This window comes from Phyllostomus hastatus, unplaced genomic scaffold, assembly GCF_019186645.2.
Source record: "Phyllostomus hastatus isolate PE091 unplaced genomic scaffold, TTU_PhHast_1.1 phas_contig_159, whole genome shotgun sequence".
Lineage (NCBI taxonomy): Eukaryota > Metazoa > Chordata > Mammalia > Chiroptera > Phyllostomidae > Phyllostomus > Phyllostomus hastatus.
In genome coordinates, this window is record NW_025333640.1 from 13,148,833 (window position 1) to 13,176,686 (window position 27,854).

The window sequence follows — 27,854 nt, forward strand, 5'->3', positions numbered from 1 at the left end:
AAAATTTGGTTTTGATTAAATAGTATGAAAACACATTTTTCGAGTAAAAGTGATGGTTTTGTAAATGCAAGTAGAAACAAAAATGAATTTCACCTTCATTTCCTGGGTGAGGGAACAGAATGATTACATTATTGGATAGATAAATAAATGTAGGATTCGATTGCAACATTCTTTGCCTTTCTTCCAAAATTTTAGTTTTTCAAGGAAAGTATAAGTATTTTTCAGAGGAAAAATATTTGGCCATATGGTGCTCTTAATGATCTCCTTGGTGATTTAGGTGTTCCTCGAGGACCTCCCCAAGGATTTTGATGCTGCTTTACATAAGTATAACAGGACAGTTACAAAGGATTTTGCCTCCTTCCTACTAATTGTTTCCAAACTGGCTGATATGAAACAGGAATATCAACTGCCATTGTCAAAAATAGGTAAGTATATCTTATCTTCATCGTGAAACAATTTAAAGTGTGTATAATTTTACCTAAGAATAGTGCACCCCAGAAGAATAAGAGACTCCTGAAAATATCAGTCTGCCTTAAAATAGGGGGATTCCTTCTTGCTTTCCAAACAAATAAACTATTAGAAGCTAAAAGGGCAATGGAGAATGAAAGTCAATAGTCATTTATAAGCCATCTTGATGAAAGGTTGGTTTGGGGTCAAACCTGGAAAATGGAGTAAGGGCATATATGAGATGAAGAGAAACTAGAGACTATTCTGTCACTTTTTTCCTTGCGAGGAAATACGCAGAGTGTTCATGAAGATCAACTCTCAGCAGATACCTGGCTCCAAACTGTGGATCTGCTACTTATTATCAGTGAATCCTTGGACAAATGACTCCATATTCATTCCTCAATTTTCTCAACAGATACGTGAATAAGAGAATCACATTATTTGGTTTGAGTGAGATTAAGATAATGAAATTAACATGTGTGAATATCTTAAAACTGTGCCTAGCACATAGACACACACTGTTAAACTTTGCTATTGTTTTTCATAAGCTGTTGCATGGAACTCTTCCAGGGGAAAGTAAAGAGGGAAGACGTTACTGGGATAAAGGGAAAGGGTTGAACTGTGGGCAGTAATTTTCTGGTTGCATCATACCCTAATGTCCTCAATCGAAAAAAGTCAAGGAAGTGGAGCTTGTAGCTTCCGGCCCCTATTAAAGTGGGAAGCAACATGAATGAAAGCAGAGAATATCAGTGCAGCACTGTAAGCATCCCAGAGGAGACTAGGAGTGTGTGAATACCTTACCTCCATTACATTAGAGCCAGTTTGGAGCACATGAACCAGTGCTTTGTAAGAGCCAGGAATGCAAAAAATATTTCTTCTCATATGCCATTTCCAAACCCACTGATGGTGGCTACTGGGAACGCCCTGTCTAGAAAGATTCTGAGGCCAAATCTGAGTTTGGTGGGAGAAAAAGTACCAAGGTAATAACAACAATTCTGTGTTAAAGGAGCTTATAATTTAAATTTAGTGTTTTATTACCTGTTGATCAAAGCAAATGAAATAGAAAACAAAAATTTGTAATATTGATGATGATATTAGTAGCTAACATTTATTGAATAAATTCTGTGCCAAGACATGCTATTCGCTTCATATGACAAATCTTACCCATTCTTCATCATGGTGTTGGCCTTGGAAAGCTTCCTGGTCTAGAGCAGGTACATCAGGCTTAATAACTGGGCTAGTTTTTAAAACGAATCTTTCCCAATCTGTCATGGCCAGACTTCACGGGTCAAGAATGTGAAGACTCCCAACTTGTGTCTCACTTGATGAGCTGCAAGGAAGGAAGAAGAGCTATTTCTCCATTTGTTTGTCTCTCTGGGAACTCTGATGGTGATTTGCTTCAGCCAGAAACTCCAGACCATGTAAGTTGAGCATGGGGTTTATAAATAAAAAGTCTTTAAGGAAAAAAAATAGATTTACACTTCCAGGCAGCTTAGAAAGGACTGCAAATTTCCCAAAGTGAAAAATAAAACCTAGGTGCGTCAACAGAGATATATTCAGGAAATGGTGCTCATGGGGCCAGTATGATTTGTTTCTCAGTATTGGCCTGAGGGACCCTGCTCTACTGTATAAAACTTCCAGGGCCACAGCTTTTCTTCCACCTTGAAGACTTGAGGGAACATTGACACAGTTTGCAGTGAAAAGAACACCCAAGACTATCTTCAGGCTTCCCCAGTATCCCTACAGATGCTGTAGCGGTATACTCTGGACCACTGATGTTCAAAATGGAGTATGAAGAATTTCACACAGTTGGTATATGCTGACTAATTCATTTGACCATTAGATTAAACTCTCAGAAATTTAATTTATATCTCAATACAAACTTTGAGAGAGAAAATAAGTTTTTCTACATTTGATACACATAGTAATATTGAATATAAAACTGTAATTGAATGATGAAATAAAAAAATAAAGGAAGTGATGTTCAAGGCAAAAAGAACAAAAAATAAAACAAATCAAGGTGGAGACCACTGCTCCAAATCCTGTGTGAAGCTCTATGTGGATAGCTTTGTAGAGATTTAACCCATCTGAATAGTCTTATTTATAATAAACTGCCTTTGAAAAATATAGATTTCTAGCACAGAAATAATAAAGGTGTGTACTTCAGCTTAGAAGACCAATAATTTTATGGAGGTCTCTTTTTTTGTATTTTATTTGTATGACCACAATTATTTACATAAGGGAATTTAGAATATTTTTCTTTTACATTGAAACAAGATATTGATTATTAATTATAATTTCCCCTTCTCTCTAGCATATGATTAGTTCAAATTATGGACATTATGTACCATTCACTTTTGTTTCCTTTCCATGTACAAGTTTTGCCATGGCTTTTGAAGAGATGGTGATACAGTTATAGTAGGATATAATGTCTGTGTTTTACTGCCCTATAATCACTATGAATTAACACTGACTTTAAGGTTCAGGGTATGAAGTGACTCAGACTCATAGGTGTTATTGATGATGTGCTAGAGAGAAGAGGGTGCATCTGTCTCCTCTGTTTTGAAGCATCTTGCACTTGTGCATGTTTCCAGAGTATTGCTTGTGGTAACATGCTCCTAGCCTTACCCCACTCACTCTATACAAATTTACTTTACTAGTGTAAGTTATAAGTCGTTAAACATATTTTGCTTCTTTTGTTTGTTCCATTTTAGTATAATACTAAATATGCATGCATACGTATCTTTATTTTTTTAAAGATTTATTTATTTATTTTTAGACAGAGGGGAAGGGAGGGAGAAAGAGAGGGAGAGAAACATCAATGTCCGATTGCCTCTCTAGCGCCCCCCACTGGGGACCTGGCCCACAATCCAGGCATGTGCCCTGACTGGGGATTGAGCCAGCGACCCTTTGGTTCACAGACTGGCACTCAGTCCACTGAGCCACACCAACCAGGGCACCTATCTTTAAATGGCATACAGATAAGTTAGAAGGCATAAAACTAATAAGAACTTATGTGCTCCTTCTCTATTTCATTCAATTGTCTCACCTCTTTTCCCTGTGACAGCAACTATCCTAAACTTTGTGGTTTTATTTATCTTTTACCAATGTCAGATTCCAAAATCACATTTTATTTTTGCTGCTTTTGAATTTTATAAAAGTGAAGAAATACTGTGGTCTCCTGGCAGTTGCTCTTTTATGCCCAACACTATGCCTCTAAGACTCATTCATGTTGTGATGTGAAACTTTGTTTTATATTTACTACTTCATTATATTGCATAATATGAAAGGGAAAAAACCTGTCGATCTCTTCTCCTGTTAATTAGCGTTTTTGTTTGTTTCTAGTCTTTGTTATTCATGGGGCTGCTGTGAACACCTGGTACACGTGTGCAATAGTTGCCTTTGAGTATAAATTACCTGGATTTTTAGGGTCAAAATGATTTTTTGGATCATAATGGAATGTAAATATTACAAGAAATGTTAGTAATAGTGATTTTCTATCTACAGCCCAGTCATTTTAGAAAATAGTTGCCCCAATTTATACTCTTACTAGCAACATACTAGTATTCCTATTTTGGCTCTGCCAAATATAGTTTTCAAGAAAAGAGCAGACATGCTCTTTGGTTTTCTTTCTTTTCTTATTTTCCTTCCTGTCTTCCCTCCTTCCTGCCCTTCCTTTTTATTCTGGTAACTGGATTATACAAATTGTTAGCATTGTTGAGAAAAGTACTAACTCCCTGATACTGTGTTTATGAAGATATTTCCTATACCAATTAGGATAGTGATAAAATTTTAAATCAGCTTTCCCTTCCTAGTGAGTCTAGCTGTATTCTAAGCTGGATGGTTGAAGCCACCATCAGCGTGCTTACTGTGAGGCAATGATGTCCTCAGGTGGAGCCACGCCATTCTCTGGGCTGGCTTAGGGTGGCACTGCCCAGTGTGTTTGAATGCCATTCTCTTCCCTTACTGAAAGAGTGTGCTTTAAACATATGGGTTAAAGGAAGAAACTGAAAAGCACAATGTAAGGAATTATAAACTTTCTTTATGCAGAACAACAAATTAAGAAAAAATTGTATTTCCTCAGGTCATTCTGCACACAATTGGTATCAGTCACGCTCAGGCTCCTTTGCTTTGGCCACAGAGGTATGATAGCCAAGGAAGAAGAATGCCACTCAATGCCTATGTACTTGACTTCTATAAACACGGTTCCCTGCTGGGATTAGTCCAGGACAACAGGTATATTTCATTTGCCTCCATATGTATTGCTTGCTACCTCTATTTCAATCTCCATATCCACATCCATGTCTATGCGTTTCATCTCTGTCTCTCTTTCTATATCTGTGTTCATCTCCATCTCTATGTTGATCTCTAGCTCTCTCTTTCTCAAATTCATTTCACGTAGTAAATTTTAGGCAAAAGCCTTTTGCAGTTTCAAATATGAGTTAATCATGCTAATCATACTGGAATTTTTATTCTTATAGACTAATGGCAAGAGAAAAAAACAATTTCTTTGTTGTTTTTGTTTGTGGTTTACCAGAAAAAATCTTGGGAATTAGGCTGACTCCCTTGGCATAAAGATATACTCTAAAGGTATATTTGCACATACTCACAGGTATATTTTCATTTATTAAGTATCCTATTTATTCATTATTAAATATTTTAAAACTGAGTAATAATAACAAATAATGCCATGCTCTCCATTATCGGAGAGAACTATATAGAAAGCATATAATTCACACATTTGAGGACTGAAAAAACAATTGTTTTAGCCCTTTGGCCGGGAAGCCATTTTTAAAAGTAGTCAGCAGGAATAAGTCCTCTTGGATTTATTGGCCTGGGCACAGAGCACAGAGGTGTGGGGAGGGGCATTCCATCACTCCAATCAGGAATTCAGTGTGCATTTGACATAAAATTGGAACCGTCCTTATCAAATTAAAGTATTTATAACTTCTGACACTTGAGAAATTTCCATCTTTTGGAAAATATGACTCATTATTGTGAATAAAACTTTGTGATATTAGTAAATAATTTATTGGACTCTTCTCTCTGATTCTCTGGCTCTCATTCACTGTCTTGAGCTTTACTTTCCTACTAGGGTTTTGTCCACGGATGGTCAGCCTCTGGTGTGCTTTGATTATCTGTGGCTGTGATCCTTGTGACTCAAATGCACAATTATCACTTCCACAGATTAAATCATCATCTGGGAGTCTGTGGCAGAAACGATTCTGGTAAATGCATCTTTATAGACAAAAGTAATCTATTTTTATTGACAAATCTAGCATTTCAATTATGAAATCAGTTCTTTAATATTTTCACACCATTAATTTTCCAAATATTGTTTTGTTTAGGATGAATGAAAGTGAAGCTTATCGGTTGTTGAAAGATTTTTCACTCACCGTTAAATCTATCAGGTATGTTCTATATTTTAAATACTAACTCTGAGCTTTCCAGCAAATTTAGTGGTCAGTTAAAAAATGTCGAGCTCATGCTTAAAGATGTCATTGAACCTCGATCTGCATACACTTCTATACTTTATGAATGTTCATTTTTCTGTCACTTACTTTAAAAAATGTACACCTACATATAATTTGCTGTGAATCCCTCCATTATGTTTTTTTTTTAAATCAGGTCATTTTATGTCTTTTATCTGAGATGAATCAGACACGTTTGGGCTTTTTATATGGAGAAGGAAACTTTTAGGATGGTGGAACAGAGGGAGCTGCTCTAGGTTGAGTAATCCTTAAGTGTGTAGAGTTATCCAAGTTACAGTCTCCAGAGAATTCCAAGAAACTTCAGAGACTTTGGAGCTGTCTCAAAAGCTGAGCCTAGGAAAATCACTTAATCATTCATTTTTATAAAAGTATTGAAGTGTTATTGGTTTGAGGTATAGTATAAATATTTGAGATACAGAGAATTATTAAATCAATTCCTGCTTTAAGCAAACCTTACTGTTTTGAGAGGAAACTGACTTGCAGATATTACAAAGGTAGTAAGTGCTAGGCTGATGGATCAAAGGTGACCTATTTTTTCTTGAATTCAGAGAAGGATTCTCCAATGAAATATTTTTTTTGACAAATTCTTAAAGGATGGGGCAGAGGGAATAGTGTTTTCAAAGAACAGAAGTGAGAAAGGGCCTGATGGGTGGGGCGCAGGCCGCAAACACAATGTCTTGGCATGTAGAACGTGGGGTAGTGATAGGGATACGGAGGTGCTGAGTTGCTTAAAGCAGCATCGAAGGCAGTTTGGATGTATATTGGAAAGGGTCTTCGTTGTCATACCATGGAGTTTGAGCTCACAATTTTGAGCAGTGTGTAGACAGTGCATGCAAACGAGTGTGATGCGGGTCTGTGGTGTGTGCGTGACAGAGTATGTGTGTTATGTTTTATGTGCCTGGTAGAGATGCAAAGGCTGTCACAGCCATGCAGGTGGGAGGGGTGGGGTTCTGAAGTAAGGAAAGAGAAGTAATGTTGAAGAAGTGACATACTTATGAGATAGTGGAATCTAAAAAAAAAATCCCAAATAAATGTACAAACAAAGGCAAACAAAGGCAGACTCATAGAAAGAGAGATCAAGCCAACAGTTGCCAGTGGAGAGAGAGTGAGGCAGGGGGTGGGTGACAGAGGCGAAAGGGAGTGCTGTCAAGAGTGGGGGGTAAGTCTGCAGAGTGACAGCTGATTGCTAGACAGGCTGGTGATCACACTGTAAGGAATGTAAATGTTAACTAACTCTGTTGCACACCCGAGACTCATATAATATTGTATTCCAGCTTTACTTAAGTAAAGTAAAAATAAAAATTAAACAATTCAAAGAAATTGTCGATACATTTCATGCTTTTGGTGAGGAGGCCGGGGTTTCTGTTTGAGGTACATGGGAAACATAGGTGTGCCGATGAGATGTGGGTTCTGACAACCACAAATAGTGTGTCATAACATCTGTGGAATATCCTTCAGGAGAAAAATGTTCCGTAGTCATAATTATGTCTGTGACGAGGAGGAAATGCGAAGTTGTGAACAGAGATCTGGTCATTCATTTTGGTAGGTCAGTGAAGACACTAGGAAGAAGATTGGAAATCTAGGGGAATTAAGGTAGATATGATGATAGAAGGCTGATGAAAGTCAGATCTTGGTTGTTTTCAGTCCTTGATCAGCCCAGCTGCAGTGTTCATTTTTGAATTTCCTCTCTCCTTTCTTGTCACCTGTATTTTAGTTTCTTATTGCTGCTGTAACAAATTGTTGTACCACAAACTTGGTGGTGTAAAACTACACCAACTGATTCTTACAAGTTTGGAGGCCAGAAGTTCAAAATGGGCCTCAATGAGCTAAAATCAGAGTGTTGGCAGGCTTGCCTTCCTTTCTGGAGACTTTGGGAGAATCTCTTTTCCTATTTATTCCAGCTTCTAGAGGCTGCTGGAATACTTCCATCGTGGCCCCTTTCTAGGTCCAAAGTCAGCATTGGTGGGTGGAGTCTCACCTTGCATCACTCTGAGATAATTTTCTCCTGCCTCCCTCTTCTACTAATCAGGACCTTTGAGACTTAAGGGTCTTGGGCCTATCGAGATAATCCAGGGTAATACCCCTGTGTCGAGGTCAGCTGATTATTAGCAACCTCAGTTCTCCTTTGCCATGTAACCTAACATATTCCCAAATTTCTGGGCATATCTTTGGAGGGTCATTATTGTGTATACCATGCCATGTTTTCTTTATTTTTCTTAGACATCTAGATAAAGGAAGGAGTATTTTGCTCTTCATAGAGGCAATTGCCTGTGGATTTCAGTATATACTGGACACAGTAGCAGAAAAAACCCACGAAATGACTTCATGGGAAATTGCGGTAGAAAAGAAGGAAAATTTTGGTGGCTGCTATTGAAGGGAGGGGGGGATCAGGTTACATGGGATCAGGTTACATGGAGGGATCAGGTTACATGGAGTTTGATGGCTCTAACATCCTCTTAGTAATGGACATGGGCTACAGTAATAGACTGGGAATTGTCTTGTTATCTTTGTTTTTTTGTACACAGTTTTTTAAAATAAATATTTGTTATTATTTGATGTGAACTCTGGCCAGTGGTGTCCTCAGTGTTGTGGATGTGATGAACAAAATCACATGGACTGCAGAAGTCCTGTGGAGAAAAGGGACGGCATGGCCACTCTCTGAAAGAGAGAGAACACCCCGTCCCCTGCCTGCACAAGCTTTTATTGCTTTTCTGGGAGATTACATCAAGGAAGGTCCTCATTCATTATGCTTGGGTTTGCTTTAAGTGAATACTTTTTACAGATAACCAAGAAAAGAATGTTGCAAATGCAAGGGAATGATATAAGTGATTGATCTGGTTATATTTCGTCCTTGGAACGGCTTAGCACAGACTTTAAGGAGTTACTTCAAAGATATACATTAGCTAAAGGGCTACAAACCTTTGGAAAACAATTTCATTTCATGCTTGGACCCTTATCAGAAAGCTGAGGACATTCTTAGCAAAGCAGGTTTCACAGGATCTTATGTATTCTTTCTTAGGCCTGATCACCCAGGGAACAACCTGTTCCTGCCCAGGGCCACACCCACTTCCTGCATTGTTTCAGGCTTAAATTAGGCAGGAGAAGTAAGGCAGCCATGAGACTAGGAGACTACTTATAGATAGAATGACTCAGGCTATGTCAAAGCTGAGGGGCGAGGGTCAATCAATCCATTTTTTTATAGTCCCCCAAGTCCTTCCCTGAGGGCCCCTTCGTGACTACGCCTGTCTTAGGTCATCCCTTCTGTGAGGGATCTTACCTGTCATTGGTTAACCAGTCATCTGCCCAGGACCAAGCAGGGTAAAGTGAAAGGGAGCAGAGGCAGTGCCCCTGCCAGGGAGATAAGCTTTATCTCCTTAGTGGCTTATGGTCAGCCTTAGCCATGGGGGGTTACAGCTTCTGAAAGCAGACAGGGTGGTTCCCAACAATTATTCTTTATTTTTTCTAACATTTCATCTTCTAGTAAGATTTCCTTAATTCTGCCTACCTGGGAAAATTTCTTCTTATAATACTGATGACTCCTCTAAAACAGGTGTTTTATATGTATTTATTTTTATTTACAGTGTTTCTTTGCGGGAGCTATGTGAAAATGAAGAAGACAATGTGGTCCTGGCATTTGAACAACTGAGTGAAACCTTTTCTGGAAAACTTAAGAAAGTCTAAAAACAAAGTCTATTCAAACCACTTAAAATATCTCCATGGGCATTTTTCAAGCCATATTTTATGATTCTCATCCCTTTTTTCAGAGATACATATGTGATGAGCCCTGGCTTGTGTAGCTCAGTGGATTGAGCTCAGATTGCAAACCAAAGGGTTGCTGGTATGATTCCAGTCAGGGCACATGCCTGGGTTGCCGCCCAGTGGGGGCCATGTGAGAGGCAACCACACACTGATCTCTCTCTCCCTCCCTCCCTTCCCCTCTCTAAAAATAAATAAATAAAATCTTAAAAAAAAAAAAGAAATGTATATGTGGTTAAGTAGAATGAGCACTTTGGAACCAGAGTGGCTCCAAACCTGCCGTGTTCTCTCAGGAGTGCCATTGTATGAATTATTTAATGTTTCTGACTTTTCATTTCTTTGTATAGTTGAGTAATCATGCTTAGGTGGCAGCTAGTTTCAGATTGACTGAGAAAATACAGGGACTTTGTATGTGATTGAAAAATAATTTTTAATTTGTGAGACTTAACCAAATATTACATTTAGAATATTTTTCACCTTAATGTCATCATTTGTAAAGTATTTTACTAAGGCTAAAATAAATGATAACAGTATCCTGAAGTTAAAATATATTCTCTCTAATTGACCTGAATGTGATGATGTAACTTAGATATGTGGCCATTAAAACAGTATCTTCCGGTGATCTTAAACTGCTAATTTAAAATTGTAAATGAGAGTTTTGTTTATAAAATTCTCTGATATTTTAAAGTTAAATGTAGCTGATGATTTGGTTTGATTTTAATTGTAAAAAGTGGCTTGAAAACTACAAAGAAATAAAGTGGGTGTAATCTACCTACCACTGGTCTCTTTATGTTAAATCTATGCATCTGTGAATCCATTTGCACACATATATGAATTTTATATAATATTTTATACATACATTTTACCTTTCAACAACATGGGCTTGAACTGTGTGGGTCCATTTACACGTGGATTTTTTCAATAAATATATTACAATTTTTTAGAGACATGACAATTTGAAAAAACTCACAAATGAACTGTAGATATTAGAATATCAAAAAATTAAGAAAAAATTAGGTGTGTCATGAATGCATAAAATATATGTAGATACTAGTCTATTTTATTGTTTACTACCATAAAATATGACAGAGCCAATCAAATAAATTATGGAAAAGACTGTGGATATGTGATGGTGGTGAAGGGTTTCAAGGTATGGATCTTCAAGAAATTCAAGAGCTAAAGACACCGCCCTGGAGGAGTTAACAGAAGACGACTTGCAGCAGATGAGTGCTTCCAAGCCCAGGCCAGGCGATGAGGAAGATGTGGAAGAAGCAGGGCCTGGAGGCAAAGTGACATTAGACAGTCAGGCAGAAGCCTTCTGATTATTGAAGACTGCTTCGGCTTCTTTTACAACACGGACCCTTCTGTGATGCAGACATTGTAACTAAAGCAAATGGTGGAAGAAGGATGTGTACTGTATAGAAACATTTTGAGAGAAATGGGAAAGCAAAAAAAGTCAGACAGAAATTGAGATGTATTTCTATAAAGTTACGCTGAGAGTATCTGCCTCTTCTTCCACCTTCTCCTCTTTTGTGGCTGCCACCTGTGTGACAGCAAGACCAACATCTCCTCCTCTTGGTCCTCCTCCACCTATGCAATGCAAAGAAAACAGGATGAAGACCTTTATGATGATCCACTTCCACTTGATGAATGGTGAATAATTAGGATGCTATGTAGTTAATAAACTTATCTGTTGTGTATGTGTGTGAGTGTCTTTGTGTAACAATAATAACTGTATGTCAAGAACTATACAAGGCATTTTAGTGTCATCATCATCATCATAATCACCTATGTATTCAATGTGCAGAACATCCTCTGCAAGGCTTCTGTGGAATTAGATAGGCTAACATAACATAACATAACATAACATAACATAACATAAGTGTAATATATCCTAAACATAAGTGTAAAGTGAGTGATATTTAATGTAAAATTAATGTGTTAGTTTTCTTACTGTTTTATTACTTTGCTTCCAAAGAATCATGTGTCTGTGAATAAATGTAGTACGTAGTACGTTATATGTACATTATATGTAATACGTCTCTCTTGTAACTGGAGAAACTGTGCATCAGCCTATCATCACAGGTAAGTGGTTTTTTAAAAGTAACAGTGTTTCCAATAATAACAATCTCCTGACTCTTGCTTCCCCCTTTTTAACTAATTCCATGCCCTTTCATCCTCTGGCTATTCCTAAGCTCTCACAACCACGAGCTGTTCTCATTTTTGTAATTTTTTTCATTTCAAGACCTATCTAACTAGAATCATACAATATGTAGCCTTTAGATTACTGACTTTTTTCACTCAACTAATTCCTTTGAGAGCCATCCAAGTTGATGCATTATCAATAGTACGTTCCTTGTTCTTGCTAAGTAGTTTCCATGGTATGGATGTGCCAGTTTGTTTAACCTTTCAACTCATTGAGGTAAGTAGATATTTTATTAAAGGAAGGGCATACGAAAGACTAGTTAGAATTTTACCTTTGGCATGTGCTGAGTACTTTATAGAAAGTATTTCTTTTAATTCTTACAGTAAACTTTGGAGATAGATGTAACTATTGTTTGCATTGTGTTGATGTAGAAATCTAGATTCAGAGCAATTAGATAACTTGTTAAAGATCATGCAGCTAGGGAGTAGAAAGCTCACTTATTTGATGAGTTTAAACTTAAACAATCTAGCTTGAAAAGGCACCCTCTTAACTGCCATACTATACTTTTATCTGACAATAATAACAATCAATCTTTATTGGTAACTTATAATTTTCTAGGCACTGTGCTAAATGTCTTACAGGTAATATATATCGTGTACTTTGTAAAGCATCCCTGTGAGATAAATATACACAAATATAATACAATGCTTTTTAGGAAAACAGAAAAGGTAGCAATTATATCTGCTAAGAGTTATTGAGAAACGACATTACATAGAGTCAGACTTTTATTAAACACTTCATGGAGATCCATTGGAGGCAGCAAAGCATGTGGGTAAAATGTCCAAAGTTCTCTTCTGGAATGAAACTCTTAGCAGTTGTGTAGTGACTGCAATACAAAATAATACTGGAGACCCAGACCACTTGGGAGGCTCTTAAAATAGTCAAAATCGGAGGTGATAAAATAAGGGCCTTAACAAAGTCAGGGGAGCTAGACATAGAAAGAAGGAATGAAGAAGAAAGGTGTCTAGGAGATACAATTGACAAGATGTAAAGTGGGTTCAACATAGGTCTGGGAGGAGAAGAGGTAGGTTTCTCATTTGAATGGAAGATGGATGCCATTAAACTATGAAAGATATATCGGGGCAAACATTTGAGGAGCAGAAGATAATGACTTTAATTTGGGGAATGTTTACATTAGTTACCTTATTAACATTTTTGTAGGTAGCTTGAAAGATGGGATCTAAGGTTTAGGAAGATATTCAAGCTAAAGATAAAAATTAGGAACACAACAGTCATCAGTGAATATTTAATATTTGGAGGTACAGAGGCAATTTATATACTTACAACTCCATGACATTTTCTCAATGACAAAATCCAGACTCCTTGGGATGCTATTTAAGACCTCTACAGTCTGGCATTCATCTGTCTTTCAAGCTGTATTGCCCACTTTTTGTTAATGTTATATCTTTAATAATCTGACCAAAATAAACCAATCTACAGAGTGCACTCCAAAGGGAAGTTTACATTTTCCTCTTTTTAAACCAATTATTTGGCTCTGAATTTCCCCCCAGTTGCTCTACCTAAGTTGCAGCCATGCTTTAAAACCCACCTCAAATATCGTCATCTCAGTGTAGCTTTCCTGCCAGATAATCTCACAAAAAGGGAAAACATACAAGCAACTCTCCCAGTATTCTCCAACTCCAAATCTTCACCAATGAACTCAAGACTTAATCAGTATAAGGAGCTACACTCAAACTTCTATGAAGTGTCACAGTATTTTCTGTAGACTGAGAGAGCAAAGCCCTTAAACTGTGGTATTGTCTAAATAAATGCTAGAAACCAAACTAAAAAGAGGGCCAGTGCATTAGAGATAAGGGGCAACCTATCAAAAGAGGCCTTCAGGAAGGAAGGTGGTTGGAGTTAGGCCTTTAGTTCTGTGGAGGGAGCAGTGTTTGTGGGCTCTTCCTACTGTTGCGAACTTGAATCCCCTCACTCTGATTGTATTCTCATTGTGGCAGGAAAAGAAAACTCCAAAGGTTTCTTATGCTCTGTAACTAACACTTGCAAAGTTTCACACAGGACTGTAGAAGCTGACAAGTCGTAACCAAAGCAACGGCCAGTTACTCAAGGTCATACACAGACTCCCATGATAAGCTCCTGTGCTCTGTAGCTTCTGCAAATTCTTCCTGAGTTTTCTCTTTGTCTCCCAGGATAAGGTAGCTGGACCTAACTTCCGCATTCGGCTTCTGTAACCTTGCTTCGCCACGTAGGTAGGAAGCCCGGGACTATTTAAACCCCGGGAGAGTGAGGATCGGTGCTCAGAGGATTTGGATGTTAGCCACCCCCTCTGGGCCCCCGGGTAATAATAAAGTTCGTGCTTCATTATCTCCCCGCGTGTGGGTGGATTTTCCACAACATCATGATGGGAACTAACATTCAGTCAGTGCTGACCACAGATATTTTTACATTATAATGAAAAGCGTATTTTATTGAGTGTCTCTAGTGCTATATGCTTTATAATTTTATAATAAAAGGATGATAGTGGTAAGAACACATCTAATAACAAATCAGAGGCCGCATAAAGTCCTCGGACTAGCTGGTCGCCAGGGTGTGCCCCACACGGCAGTGAGGAAGTGAGGGAGGGAGGTATCTGTTTTGCACTTTGCCTTCAGTGTTTTTCCAGAGGGTGTGGCCTAAGGGTTTTCTCTTCTCAATCTCTCTAGGAAATGAAACGAAAAGCAGATGCAGACTCAGCTGGTGCAGAGAAGCTGCCCTTGCTCACTTAGAGAAAAGGTGTAGCTCTGACTGTACTGAGGGCAGACTTGCCCCTTCTTGTGACCCTGGGCTGGCTGTTGGACTGTAAAAAGAAAACTACAGATCCCAGGTAAGAGAGGGTTTGGCACCTTGCGTGTTGATGAACTGGTGAGGGAAAAAAAATGTGTGATTATATTGAGGGGCCATTCAAGAAAAAAGAACTGGCTGCTAAGAGCTAAGTTAAGCTGGAAGGTTAGTTATACCTGGGGCAATGAAGTGGTGGTGATTTTAGTTTGAAGACAAGATAATTTATTTGCAAATAAATGGACTCCAACATCCATTTGAGACTGATGTCAAAGTAGCTGCTTTAGATTGAATTTTATTTGCAAAACATGCTAGGACTTCCCTGTACCAGATGGATTATTAAAAATAGATGTGACACAATTTTGTATTAGGCTTATAGCTTATTGTAACAGACAGGCCAACAAAATGACACACACACATATTAATTCAAATAAATATTTCTGTTTTGGGAAGTTGAGGATGGGACAATGATGAGCTTAGAAGGATTGATTGAGAAACAATGCTCTTAGTGAGAAACCTACCTTCAGTGGTGGTTTGTAAATTTGGATTTTTAAATACTATTATCAGAACTATCTTGAGTATGTTTCTAAATTTAATAATAGAGAATTGTATTTCTCTTTAGGATAGGTGGTGATATATGACTCAACTTAATTGAGGTTCTTTAAACAATTGAGGCTGTTTCTGCACTATTTCAGTACATTTGGAAATCAAAGGAAATGTTAGTTTCTTGTCTCTGTAATTATTTCTAGTATGTAATTGTGAAGCCCTATGGAGAAGTCACTTCCCTTTTAATGACCACAGGGGTATTGTTGGTCTAACAATATGGAATTATTTAGAGGGCTATATGACGATGAATCAAAAATATTTTCAAAAGACATTTTTATATTTTGAAAATACTGACATACTGCGTGGTAGAACTGCAGCCTCCAACCTTTTGGGCATCACTGACCAGTTTCCTGGAGGTTGGGGTGACCGGAGGTGGAGCCTAGGGGAGCTTCACTCTACCTCTGGGGAGGCGGGCTTGGTAGGGTGGGGCGAGACAGGAGGCGGAGCTCAGGGGAGCTTACTTTGCAGCCGGTTCCTAACCTGCAGCGGACTGCAACCGGTCTGCGGTGGGGACTCTTGTGGTAGAATGCAAAATTTATATGTATTTTTACTAAAAAATTTGTAAAGAATGTGACATCAATGAGACTGTATACTTGCTAGGGCTGCTGTTAGATAGGTCCTTAGATTCTTTATCCATTTGTCTATAGGCGGTTACTTAAGTTGCTTCCATATCTTGGCTATTGAAAATAACGCTGCAGCCCTGGCTGGTGTTGCTCAGTGGATTGAGCGCTGGAATGTAAACAGGAAGGTCGGGCGTTGGATTCCGGCCAGGGTACTTGCCTGGATTGTGGCCAGGTTCCCAATTGGGGGCACTCAAGAGGCAATCACACACTGATGTTTTCCTCTCTCTCCCTCTCTTCCCGAACACTCTCTGAAAATAAATAAGTGAGATCTTAAAAGAAAAGAACACAATGCAGCAATAAACATAGGAGTGCGTATATCATTTTAAATTCCAGTTTTCATTTTCTTTGCATAAATACCCAGTAGTGGAATTGCTGGGTTGTACGGCAGTTCTATTTTTAATTTTTTGAGGAATATTCATACTGTTTTCCAGAGTGGCTGCAATAATTTATAATCACACCAACAGTGTACGTGGGGTCCCTTTTCTCCATATCCTCACTAGCACTTGTTGTTTGTTGTCTTGTTGATAACATCCATTCTGACAGGTGCGAGGGGATATGTTACTACAGTTTTAATTTGCATTTCCCCGATGATTAGTGACGTTAAGTATTTTTTCCAAGTTTCTGTTGGCCAGCTGTCTGTCTTTGGAGAAATGTATGTTCAGGTCCTGTGTCCATGTTTTAAATTGAATTGTTTGTTTGATGTTGAGTTGTGTGAATTTTATATTTTTGGTAGTAACCCCTTACTGTATACATTAGTTAGAAACATCTCCCATTCAGCAGATTGACTTTTTGTTTTGTTGATGGTTTTTTTGCTATGCCAGTTTTTTTTAGTTTGATGTAGTTCCATTTGTTTATTTTTGCTTTTGTTGCCTTTACCTGAGAAGACATATCCAAAAATTATTGCTAAGGTCAATGTGAAAGACTTCACTGCCAGTATTTTCTTTTAAAGATCTATGGTTTCAGGTCTTACACGTAAGTCTCTAATTCATTTTGAGTGTATTTTTGTATATGGTATAAAAATGTGGTCTGTTTTCAAGTTTTGTGTGTATCTGTTCGGTTTGACCAACACTATTTATTGAGGAGGCTGTCTTTTGCCCATTGTATGTTTTTGCCTCCTGTGTCGTAGATTAATTGACCACATATGTGTGGATTTGTTTCTGGGTTCTCTTTTCTATTACACTGATGTGTGTGTGTGTGCACACATGTATGCCAGTACCACACTACTTTGTTGTGTAATTTGTGTAATAGCTTTGTTGTGTAATTTGAAATTATTGAGCACGATACTCCAACTTCTTCTTTCCCCAAATTTCTTTGGCTTCTCAGGGTCTGTTGTGATTCCCTATACATTTTAAGATTTTTTGTTGTTGTTGTTGCAGTTAACTGAAAAATGCCATTGTATTTCGATAGGTATTGCTTTTGGTAGTATGGACATTTTAACTGCATTAATTCTTTCAATCCATGAGCATGGTATATGCTTCCATTGATGTCTTCTTAAATTTATTTTATCAATGTCTTATAGTTTTCAGAGTACAGGTCTTTTACCTCTTTGTTTAAATGTATTCTTTGGTACTTTATTCTTCTTGATGCAATTGTAATAGAATTGTTTTCTTTATTTTTTCCTGATAATTTCTTATTTGTGTACAGAAACAAAATAGATTTCTGAGTTTTCTAATTTTATATCTTGCAAGTTTACTGAATTCATTTATTAATCCTCATATTTTTGGTGGAAATTTTAGTTTTTTAAAAAAATATATAGTATCATGTTATCTGCAAATAGTGACAATTTTACTTCTTCCTTTCCAAATTGGAAATTTCTTTTTTCTCTTGTCTCATAGCTATGGCTAGGACATCTGATACTGTGTTCAATAAGAGTGGTGATAGTGGACATCTTTGTCTTGTTCCTGATGTTACAGAAAAAACTTTCAACTTTTCACATTTGACTATGATGTTAGCTATGCATTTTTTACATATGGCCTTTGTTATGTTAAGGTATATTCCTTTTATACGCACTTGGTTGAGAGCTTTTATCATAAATGGATATGGAGTTTTGTCAGATGAGTGTGTGCTTCTTGACGCCAGAGGTCTTGTGGATATTGCCTAGAATAGTGTCTGACCTTATAGTAAATACCCAATAAAAGATGATTGAGTAGATTAATTAATGCACAAGATAATTTTATTATTATAGGCACTCAGTAGGGTGACATACTGTAGCCAAATTATGCTCATAAAATCTTTTTACAAAAATAAAGCGTTGACTTTTGTGATTCTGTATATGTAGTTTCTTTTTATATCATTTTATCATTATATCTGTGGATTTTTTCAGAAAGAGCTCATGACATTAAAATATCTTGGTGATATTATTTATGTTACTATTGATTGGAGTTTATTTACAGAGAATTAGCCTATCTGTATGTAATTTTACTCTGAATCTAAGTATCTATAGTAACTATGATTGTATCTGTTTGCTTTAGGAATAGAAGTGACACTTGATTAGTTTGGTTTCTGAGAAACCACATTGGATTCTTTCCTCTATTAGCTGAAAAATGAACATTTAATGCTGTCTGCCCGCCAAGACAGTGTCCCAATGTTAGTATCTATCTTCGTGTCACCACTTAAATATCTTACTATTAAGAAAAGAACAGATAAAGAAAGAGTACACATGTTGATACAATGGGAGAATACATATTTTTTAAACTCAGTTGAAAAAATGATGAAAGTTATTGGGTACACAGAAACCAGCAAATTCAAGCATTAAGTGGATGCTAATTCATTGTAGTCTGGTTCCTATGTGCTCAATCTGATATCAAACAATACAGTCAAAGTAATATTAAAAATGCTAGAGGCCCTGGATGGGTAGCTCATTCGGTTAGAGTGTCATCCTGATATGATTAGGTTGTGGGTTTGATCCTTAGTTCATTCATTGATTGATTCATATACAGGAATTGACCAATGAATGAATATGTGGAACAACAAATCGATGTTTCTTTCTCTCCCTCCCCCCCACCTAAATCATTAAATTAAAAAAAATTAAATCTGGAAATTTACCTATGTAGAGTATTTACCTATGTAGAGAAATTTACCTATGTAAAGTTAAAGTGTATGTAGAAATGTTTACTATTTTCTACTTTTCCTGGATTACTCTTGTAAACATGTATGTTACTTTTTTGTCTTTGTCAATGTGACTTTCACATATACATTTTCACAAATATGTTTTGCCCTACCATGCAACTCCACCATCCCTTCTGAGTGACTTAATTGCAAACATATTTAGTGAGAGGATTATGAAAATTATCTTTATTAGGAAACTAGATAATGATGAGATTTAGAGAAAAGAAAGAATTGAACAGATTTTATTTCTGAAAGCAGTAAACCATATTATGATATGTTATTTTAAATAAAGTGGTAATGAATAGCTTTCTTTTTATAGATCATGGCTTCTGCACCTCCTATGTCAAATGAAACTTCAAGCCCTAGTAACAGTGAGAGTGAGAGTGAGTGTGGGAGTGATGCTGAAAGTGACAGCTCTGACGACAGTGAGACCATGGAGAGCTTGTCCTCATTTGATCAGTCTGAAGAAGAAGATCATCTAAGCTCAGAAGACATAATAAAAGAAGAGCCAGCTTCTGGGCCTTTGCCATGTGAGTTTGAAATCGATAAAGAGAAACCTTCTGATGTTGAAGCTACAGGTGAGAGCAGCTGTGATTTACGAAGATCAGGGGACCCATAACCCAGGGCGATTATCCTCCCTCCCTCCTTTCTCTTCTCCCTTCCTCCTCCTCCTGTCTCTCTCTTTCTCCTCTCTCAATAATATCAATGCCCTCAGACATTTTCTTCTTTATATTACAGAAGGTTTTTATTGTTGTTTCTAAACCTATCTGGAGTTGTTTGCTTGGTTTGGAATCTATATTGTAAAAAAAAGATAGGTTTGGGATTTTTAAAATCAGTGTATAAATTTTATGAGTGTCTCTATTTTATTTTTTATCAGTGTATATAGTGTGTGCCCATATTTTATTTATGTTAAATATGGATCTGCTACTTTCCACTCTAGCATAGATTCTTAGACATTTTTTTCAGTACAATTAAATCAATAAATCCTTAGGGATAGGGATTGAGAATCAACAAGTATAAGAAGATTCTTATATGATTCTAATTATAATAGTATGAATTTAAAAGCAGGTCCACAGAGTCTGCTTGACTCAAAAGTTTGATGAGTACTACACTGTTAAGCTTGAGTTCCTAAATTACATACAGGGCGGGGCAAAACAGGTTTACAGTTGTGAGTATGCAAAACAGTTTATTCTTGTGTTATTGTTTATTAATTATTGTATTATTTTCCATACAAACAAATGTAAACCTACTTTTGTCCCTCGCTCTGTTAGCACATAAAATATAATTATATCGAATGTAAAAACATCAATACCATGTTGAGTTTTAATATATATCTCAATATACAAATTTTATAATGAAATATTATATCTTATCAGATTAAAGAAAAATATTTAATAAAGTTTAATAGTCACTCATGATTACTTTGCCACCAACTAGGGAAAGAAGATATTTACCTAAAGTTGATAAAAGTTCTGCTAAAAATCTACATTAAACATCAAATAATAACACTTTACTGCTTTGCCACTGAAGTGAGGAAGAAGAAAGCTTTCATTACTACTATTCAATATTATATTAGAAGGTCTAGTTAGTGTAAGAAAAACCTCAGAAAAGTAAATAAAACATGTGAGAATAAGGAAGAAAGAGAAACTAATTGTTAGGAAAATCTACCTTTGACAGTGAAGAAAGTCTACCTAAAATGTTCAAGAAAATCTATACACAGCAGAGAAATAAGAGAAATCTCTTTTAAGAATATAATATCGACATTTAAAAAAATAACTGATCCTAATCACCATCAGTATGAAAATGTTCATTAGTATGGAATATAGTTCTGATTCTAAGTACCAAAAATTACTAATTTGAAAATGCATTAAAAGGAAAAAACCCCATCAAATTAGCCACACAAACTAAAATATACTCAGGAATAAAGCTAACAAAACATGTTAAGGAGAAAATAATTTTGAAACATTATAGAAAGACTTACTAGTACTGAATAATATAGAAATATACTAGGTTTTTCCATCTTATTACTCAATATTACAAGTATATCTAGTATTCTCAAATTAATCTTTTAATTTAATATATCTTCAATATGAATCTACTCTTTCATCTTGCCACTACAAAAAAAATGAGATTGAGTATCTTAAGGATCTTGGGGTAAATTTTTGTAAAATAAAACAAGTGGTGGATTTCTTAAATAAGGAAAATTTCAAATAAAAATTAAAAGTTTGATAAGCTTTACCATAATCAAATAAAAGAGCATCTATGCAGTAAAAATTCCAAACAAAGTTAAGAGCACAGACTGGAATGAGACCATAAATCGATGTCTAAATATAAGACATTTATCCAGAAAAACTAAACATTGTATACCAATTAATTGGAGAAAAATAACCCAGTAGAAAAGGGGCAAAGGTTGTAAATTAGCAAATCACAATAGGGAAATCTGAATGTTAAAAAAAATAGATATGTATTCTACAAGATACTTATCCTTGGTAGTAAAGTAAATTAGAACTATGTGACACTGTTTCCCATTTCTCAGATTAGAAATATTTTAAAATTCAACAATATTGATACTGTGAATATAAACTGAGTACTATCTAGTAAGTTGCTTACCTCTCTCATCCTTACCTCATAGAGAATCTCTCTTGCATATGCTCAGTGAGATATATTAAAAATAATGTATAATATGCTATAATTTGTAAGACAGTAACAAGAAAACAAACAGCCTAAATGCCTATCAGTATGGAATTTGGCTTTAAAGAGTGATATGCTCATATGATAGAGCATTATCAGCTGCTATACATGCTATATTTTGTGTATCAACATGCATAGATCTCAAAATCATAAAGTTGCATGAAGAAAATAAGTTGTAGAATGATACCATTTAATTTAGGGAGACATAGCAGGATATTATATACAATAATACAAAATTGTGGCAAAGAAATATCACAATGTTGGCTGCCTCTGTGTTAAGTGGAATGGGAATTCAACTATATCTTTGATGTTTATTTCTCTTTAATAAATAAACTTGAAACAAATGAGCAAAATTTTGACATTGATCAGTTCCAATTTTGGAATACATAGATGTTTGCTAATTATTCTTTATGTTCTTTTTGTGTTCTTAAATTATCATCAGCCCTCTCCTGCAAAATGATCAACTGAAATTTAGGGTCACCCAATCAGCAGCCATGTTTTATTTTCACCTTGATTAAATCCTCTAGATTTAAAAAAATTCTTCATCTGGGTGATGCATGAATAACATTTACCCAAAGCAAGTATTAATAATTTACCTAAACTCAAACTGAAATATTTTTTACCTACTTACAAACTAAAATAAAAGTAAGTAAAAGATACAGTAAGCCAACTTAGTGTGTTCCTAAAATTATTGATGCAATTGAAATTGAACTTTAAAGTACTCTTCCAAATGAATATTTTCACATGACTCCACTGGTTAGGCAGGCTTTCATAGGCAAAATTTAAGACATGGTGACAGAAAACTACTCTGCCACCTTACACAAAACTTTTAAATCTCGAATCTGTAACTGTTCACAATGTTAGCTTGTTGGGTTGCTTCTCTCAGGTCAGATATGAAAATAGTAATCATAAAATGGGATTATGAAATTCTAGGGTTACAAAATGAACATTTGGAGACTGCTACATTAATTGTAAGAAATACTAAATAATTACAATTTTAATGAAAGTGAATATATACACCCAAATGTAGCCTTACTGTTTGCTTAACAAAGCCCAAAGTAGCTTTTAGGAGTGAGGAGCTATTATTAATAAATCTGGCCCTGCATATGGGCATGCCTAGGGACCCCAAATACTTAAATATTCTTTTATAATATCTGACAGCCCTCAATTATGCACAAATTCACTTTTTTATAAAGAAGCAGTTGAGAGGACTCAATTAATTAATATCAGTTATAACATTATGAGAGACTACTAATACTGTAACAAAAATTTGTAACAAAAAGTCTATAGTTGTTTTACTATTCCTGCTTACTTTTTTTCCTGAGACCTCACGGGCTGAATAAAGGAATGTTTGTTTCTTTTCCAACTCCTAATTTCTTGATAGAATGCATTTAACAAGGACATAGAATATTACAAAGGAATTTGCTGGAGAAATTTATTTCAAAGAATTAAATCAATTTTTCTTTTTCCATATATAGGAAAGTAAAAAAGAAATACAGTATTTATCATTTTGTCATTTATCTTTAGTAAGAGAACTTTTGAAGATAAACACTGTCTATATCTATATATCTATTTATAGATATCTAACTGTATATTCATATGAATTCATTTTGAAAGTGGTAAATTATTAGTTTTCTGGACATTTTTGTCTTTGTGGACTTGTTATAATTTATGTATTGTTAAAATTCATTTGCAACTGAGGACTTATTATTTTAGAGTTCATGAAAAATCTAACTTTAAAACTACTCAGATTGGCTTACCTTGCCCATAATTATTCTTTAGAGAAAGTAATGTAGGTATATTCTCATTTTTAACATATCTGTTTATCTTTTGACATGTTACTAAATATTTCAGCCATGCTTATATAGTCTTGTATGAAATGTAAATATACTCAAAGGTAGCAATAGAAGAAATTACCAGTTAAAATTAATTAAAAATCAAGTATTAAAATCCTGTTTTTTATGGTTAAAGGATTAACTGAATGTAAGAAAATTCTGAGGATGCTCTCATTATTGATTTGGAAAACTGTGTCAAAATCTCAGTAAGTACACACCAATTCTTAAAATTAATGTATTATTAGAAGTAGCTCATTTCCTCTGTATGGCATAATTTTTAATTTCTTCCTGCTAAGAATCATTTTGGAGAAACTGCCAATGGGCCAAGAGATTAATTTTTTGAAAATAGGTAAAACATTTTCTTTTCTTGGGAAAGGGGTGTGCTATAGAACTTTCATTCAGCAACAAGGAGTAATACACTGAAAACTTTGAAGAGAGGTATGTGTGCAGGGAAGATCCATCTTTCTTCTAATATTGCACAATACTAAAAGTAACAATTTAATTGGCATTATATTACATATCACAATATTTTTAAGTCTCTTAAAGTTGTCTTTGGTATGTTTAATGCCAAAACATTTTGTTATAGCAACAAAGGTGAATCCACCAAACCAATGCATCATTTCATTCCAACTGTTATTTTGTGTGCTCGTTAATATGCTAGGTACTAAGGAAACTGATGAAGAAAGTATAATTTCCTATTTACTGATTTATTGAGTCTAATCTTATGTCATTTACTTCCAATTTTCTAAACTAATTTAATGTAAGGTGTACTATAATGCCAGGTGTATACAATTACAAAATAAAACCCAAACCCAAAACATCATTTAAAATATGTGTTTCAAGCATATATTATGACCTAAGGGTACTTTGGTTCTAATAATTTTATAATATCTATTTCATGTATTCTCACAGCAACTGCATGAAACTATCTGCTCTTAATTCACACTTAAATTGAGAAGCTGTAACACAGAATAAAGAAGCAAGTAATCTAAAGTCCCAGAGCTTGTTAGTCATAGATTGAGGATTCTAATCTCAGCAGCCTGACTGCAGAGAAGGCAGTTTGGTTTTCTGTGTTCAAATGTGCAAATTCTGAAAAACCACACAGCAGAATTAACATCTTTCTGCCATGTTTTAATTTTTTTAAGCAGCACATGGTAGCTTCCCTCATCCTAATCACAAAACCAAAGAAACAATCCATCCCCCCAACATCCAAAAAAACAATTAAATTAGAAGAAAGTATGCAGTTCATGTTTTGTACAGCACCAGGATGGGAAATTATGTAGCTGAATTGAATTTCTGATGTCTGTTAATGCCGGTATAATTCTACAGAATTGCTTTAGAAAACAATTTGCTTTTGCTGTATGATTGTGCATTAGGAAACATCCACAAGAATGATCATTGCAGCACAGTTTGTAACAGCAACAAATGAAGGAAATCATTCAAATGCTCATGGGAAGGAGAAAGATATAGAGTAAATTGTGATGTAGACATAACTGACAATATACAGCAGTAAAGTTATTGAGGTATAGCTTCCTGTAATCTTAAACTAGAATTTTAATAGTAATTGTAATTAAGTTTGAAAAGTAGATCTCACAAAACACAAGTAAAACATTGTCCTTTTAATAAAAATCCAAAACTAAGCATACATGTATTCTCAAAAAAACTTTAAAAATTAAGCAAGAGGATGATGAAAACTAAATTCAAGGCAGTGATTGCCTCTGAGGGAGAGGTAGGGAAATAAGTTTTGAAAAAAGCTCATAGGGTAGATTTACCATAAGTTATAGGAAATCTTTTATTTCTTGGAGTGGGTGAAGAGTTCACATTTTATGTTAATTTAAAATGCAAAATAAGATAGTTCTATGCATATGATTAACCAAAGATTATGATCACTTTAATTTTTCACACTAGAAGTAAAAAATTAGCAAATATCTAAATTTAAAATAGAGATGCACTCTTTTTTGCACCAATGAATTCCAGTTTCACTTTAGAATGAGTCATATCTTTAACTAGGGGCTATTTACTATTACAGAATAATGAGGATGCCTGGAAAATTGTTACTTAAATATAGTAGAAAGTTGTGGTTAGTTTTTCTTTAAGTTTCTTGATTAAACTAGAAGAAAATTTGTGTAATCAATTAAATGGTGGAATTTTATCTCGAGCTGCTATTAATTTAATAATCTTTGCATTATGTTTTATATTTTTAATCAGAATGGTGAGCTTACTTAAAGACTTTGTTGAGTCTGAATTTTTTTTGATTGATGGAGATTCACTATTCATCACATGTATTTCAAATGTGAACTTAAAGAAAGGACAAACTCTTCACTTCTTCTATATTGTAGAACAATTTCTACATGATTTCATTCAAAAGGAAGCCAAATTTATAATAGTTTTCTTTAAGGTAACAAACAGATTTAATTCTTTGTTCTTATTTTGTAGAGTCTAAGAAAAAAGTATTCATTTTTAAATGTAATCAGACATTATTTATTCTTTTAGATATCTTCTTCAGGTTATAATTAAATTCCCACTAATAGAAATAATACTAAGTATTATTGATAGGAAAATATCTAATGAGTATTTATCTGCCATTTCTACATGATCCAGAAAAATTATGTTAATAACCTTGAACTTCTTAACTCTTTGTATCATGTTGGTACACATGATTGTATACAAAAATTTACATATAATGCTAATATTTTGAAAAATAAATAGTAACTCTATTTTTATGTATAAAATGAATATTGTTGTGCTTCTTTTACAGGATGCAGAACATCTGTATTTTAATCACCCTGAACTTCTGGCTCTTCGTACCATATTGATTCAACATTTAGAATACAATACGGATGTCCCTATTCATACACAATTTTCCAACTGTCTGACACCAGAATGGGAGATATTTCTTAAAGAATGTTATCCGTATTTCCTAATTGTCTCAGAAGAGGGACTAACACCTCATCAAACAGACTTTTTAAACATTTTTATCATTCACGCTCTTCAGAAGAAAATCAATATTATACAGTCTTTAGGAATAAAGTCAGATGCCCTTAGAATTTATGGATACTATGCCTCAAGTTGCTATTTACACAAACGCTTCTTTGAAATGGTAAGTGAGGTTCAGTTGCCCAGAAGAAATAAAGCAATGTAGGTATGGGAAAATTAACCAGAGAACCACTAGCATAAGTCTTTGTTCAAAAATTCTGGGCATGAGAACACTCTGAAGGAATATTCTAACATGGAGAAAGAGGGCAGAATTTTCTATATGGCTTTAGCAAAAGAGGTTAGCTTAACCTCTAACAATTAAGCCTTTGTATGGCCAGTTTGGAGAGGTAAGGAGGAAAAAAATGGACTAAGGTCATGTTCAAGTGACTCTGGGGAGGAACAGTTCAGAGAGGGCAATGATGTGTGAATAATACAGTGGGAAATTCTCAGCCAGTGTCTTGTACATACATTACATGTTATCTGTGTGTACACATAAATACATATTCACATATACATACACATTTTATATACTCATATATATGCATGCTTTTTGTGTATATATTTTATACATAAATATATGTATATGTATATATTTGTATGATATGGGGTGATTTTTATCTACATTCTCACTTTTTAAATTAAGATAGCTACCCTGACTGGTGTGGCCCAGTGGGCCACAAACTAAAATGTCTTCCCGCAAACTGAAAGGTTGCCAGTTCAATTCCCAGTCAGAGCACATGCCTGGGTTGCCCCCAGTTGGAGGAGTGAGAGAGGCAACCGATGGATGACTTTTTCCCCTCTCTCCCTCCTTTGCCCTCTCTCTAAAAATAAATAAATAAAATCTTTAAAAAAGTAAGATAGCTGTTAGAGAAAATATTTTATCATCTTATTTGTCAGTAAATTTTTACAACTGTTATTTTTTAAGATTTTACTTATTTATTTTTAGAGTGAAGGGAAGGGAGGGGGAGAAGCATGAATGTGTGAGAGAGACATCGATTGGTTGCCTCTTGCCCATCCCCCAACCAAGAACCTGACCTGCAACCGTGGCATGTGCCCTGACTGGGAATTGAACCAGCGACCTTTTGATTCCCAGGCCAGCACTCAGTCCACAAGAGCCACATCACACCACCCAGGGCTTTTTTTGCAACTCTTTTGAATAGTTGTATCCATTAAAAAGATAGCTATGAATAAACACTAGGCTTAAGAATATTGCTTGCAATTTTCTTTCTGTTTTGTAAAAAATAATAACAGATCAGAATGGGGCAATATAGAAAAATTATACTACTACTAAGGCCAGTGCTTTTTCATGGTTGGTTTTTATTAGAAATAAATGCAT

At 35.3% G+C, this 27,854-nt stretch overlaps 2 protein-coding genes across 3 annotated transcripts in view; both read left to right on the forward strand.

The window, feature by feature from the left end:
- Window positions 1-11,395, forward strand: part of LOC123813846 (probable ATP-dependent RNA helicase DDX60) — a 100,550-nt gene extending 89,155 nt beyond the window's left edge. For both annotated transcript variants that reach the window (XM_045831261.1, XM_045831262.1), the window contains 5 exons: window positions 278-425; window positions 1,726-1,868; window positions 4,532-4,683; window positions 5,796-5,858; window positions 9,521-11,395. In XM_045831261.1, coding sequence (XP_045687217.1) covers window positions 278-425; window positions 1,726-1,868; window positions 4,532-4,683; window positions 5,796-5,858; window positions 9,521-9,620 — 606 coding nt within the window. In that variant the 3' untranslated portion in view covers window positions 9,621-11,395. The remainder of the gene's footprint in view (window positions 1-277; window positions 426-1,725; window positions 1,869-4,531; window positions 4,684-5,795; window positions 5,859-9,520) is intronic.
- A 3,195-nt stretch (window positions 11,396-14,590) lies between these two features.
- The window catches only part of LOC123814065 (probable ATP-dependent RNA helicase DDX60), a 78,042-nt gene continuing 64,778 nt past the window's right edge, over window positions 14,591-27,854 (forward strand). Inside the window, 5 exon segments of the mRNA XM_045831625.1 lie at window positions 14,591-14,725; window positions 19,336-19,594; window positions 23,679-23,748; window positions 25,751-25,940; window positions 26,301-26,642. Of these exon segments, the coding sequence (XP_045687581.1) occupies window positions 19,339-19,594; window positions 23,679-23,748; window positions 25,751-25,940; window positions 26,301-26,642 (858 nt within the window). The 5' untranslated portion in view covers window positions 14,591-14,725; window positions 19,336-19,338.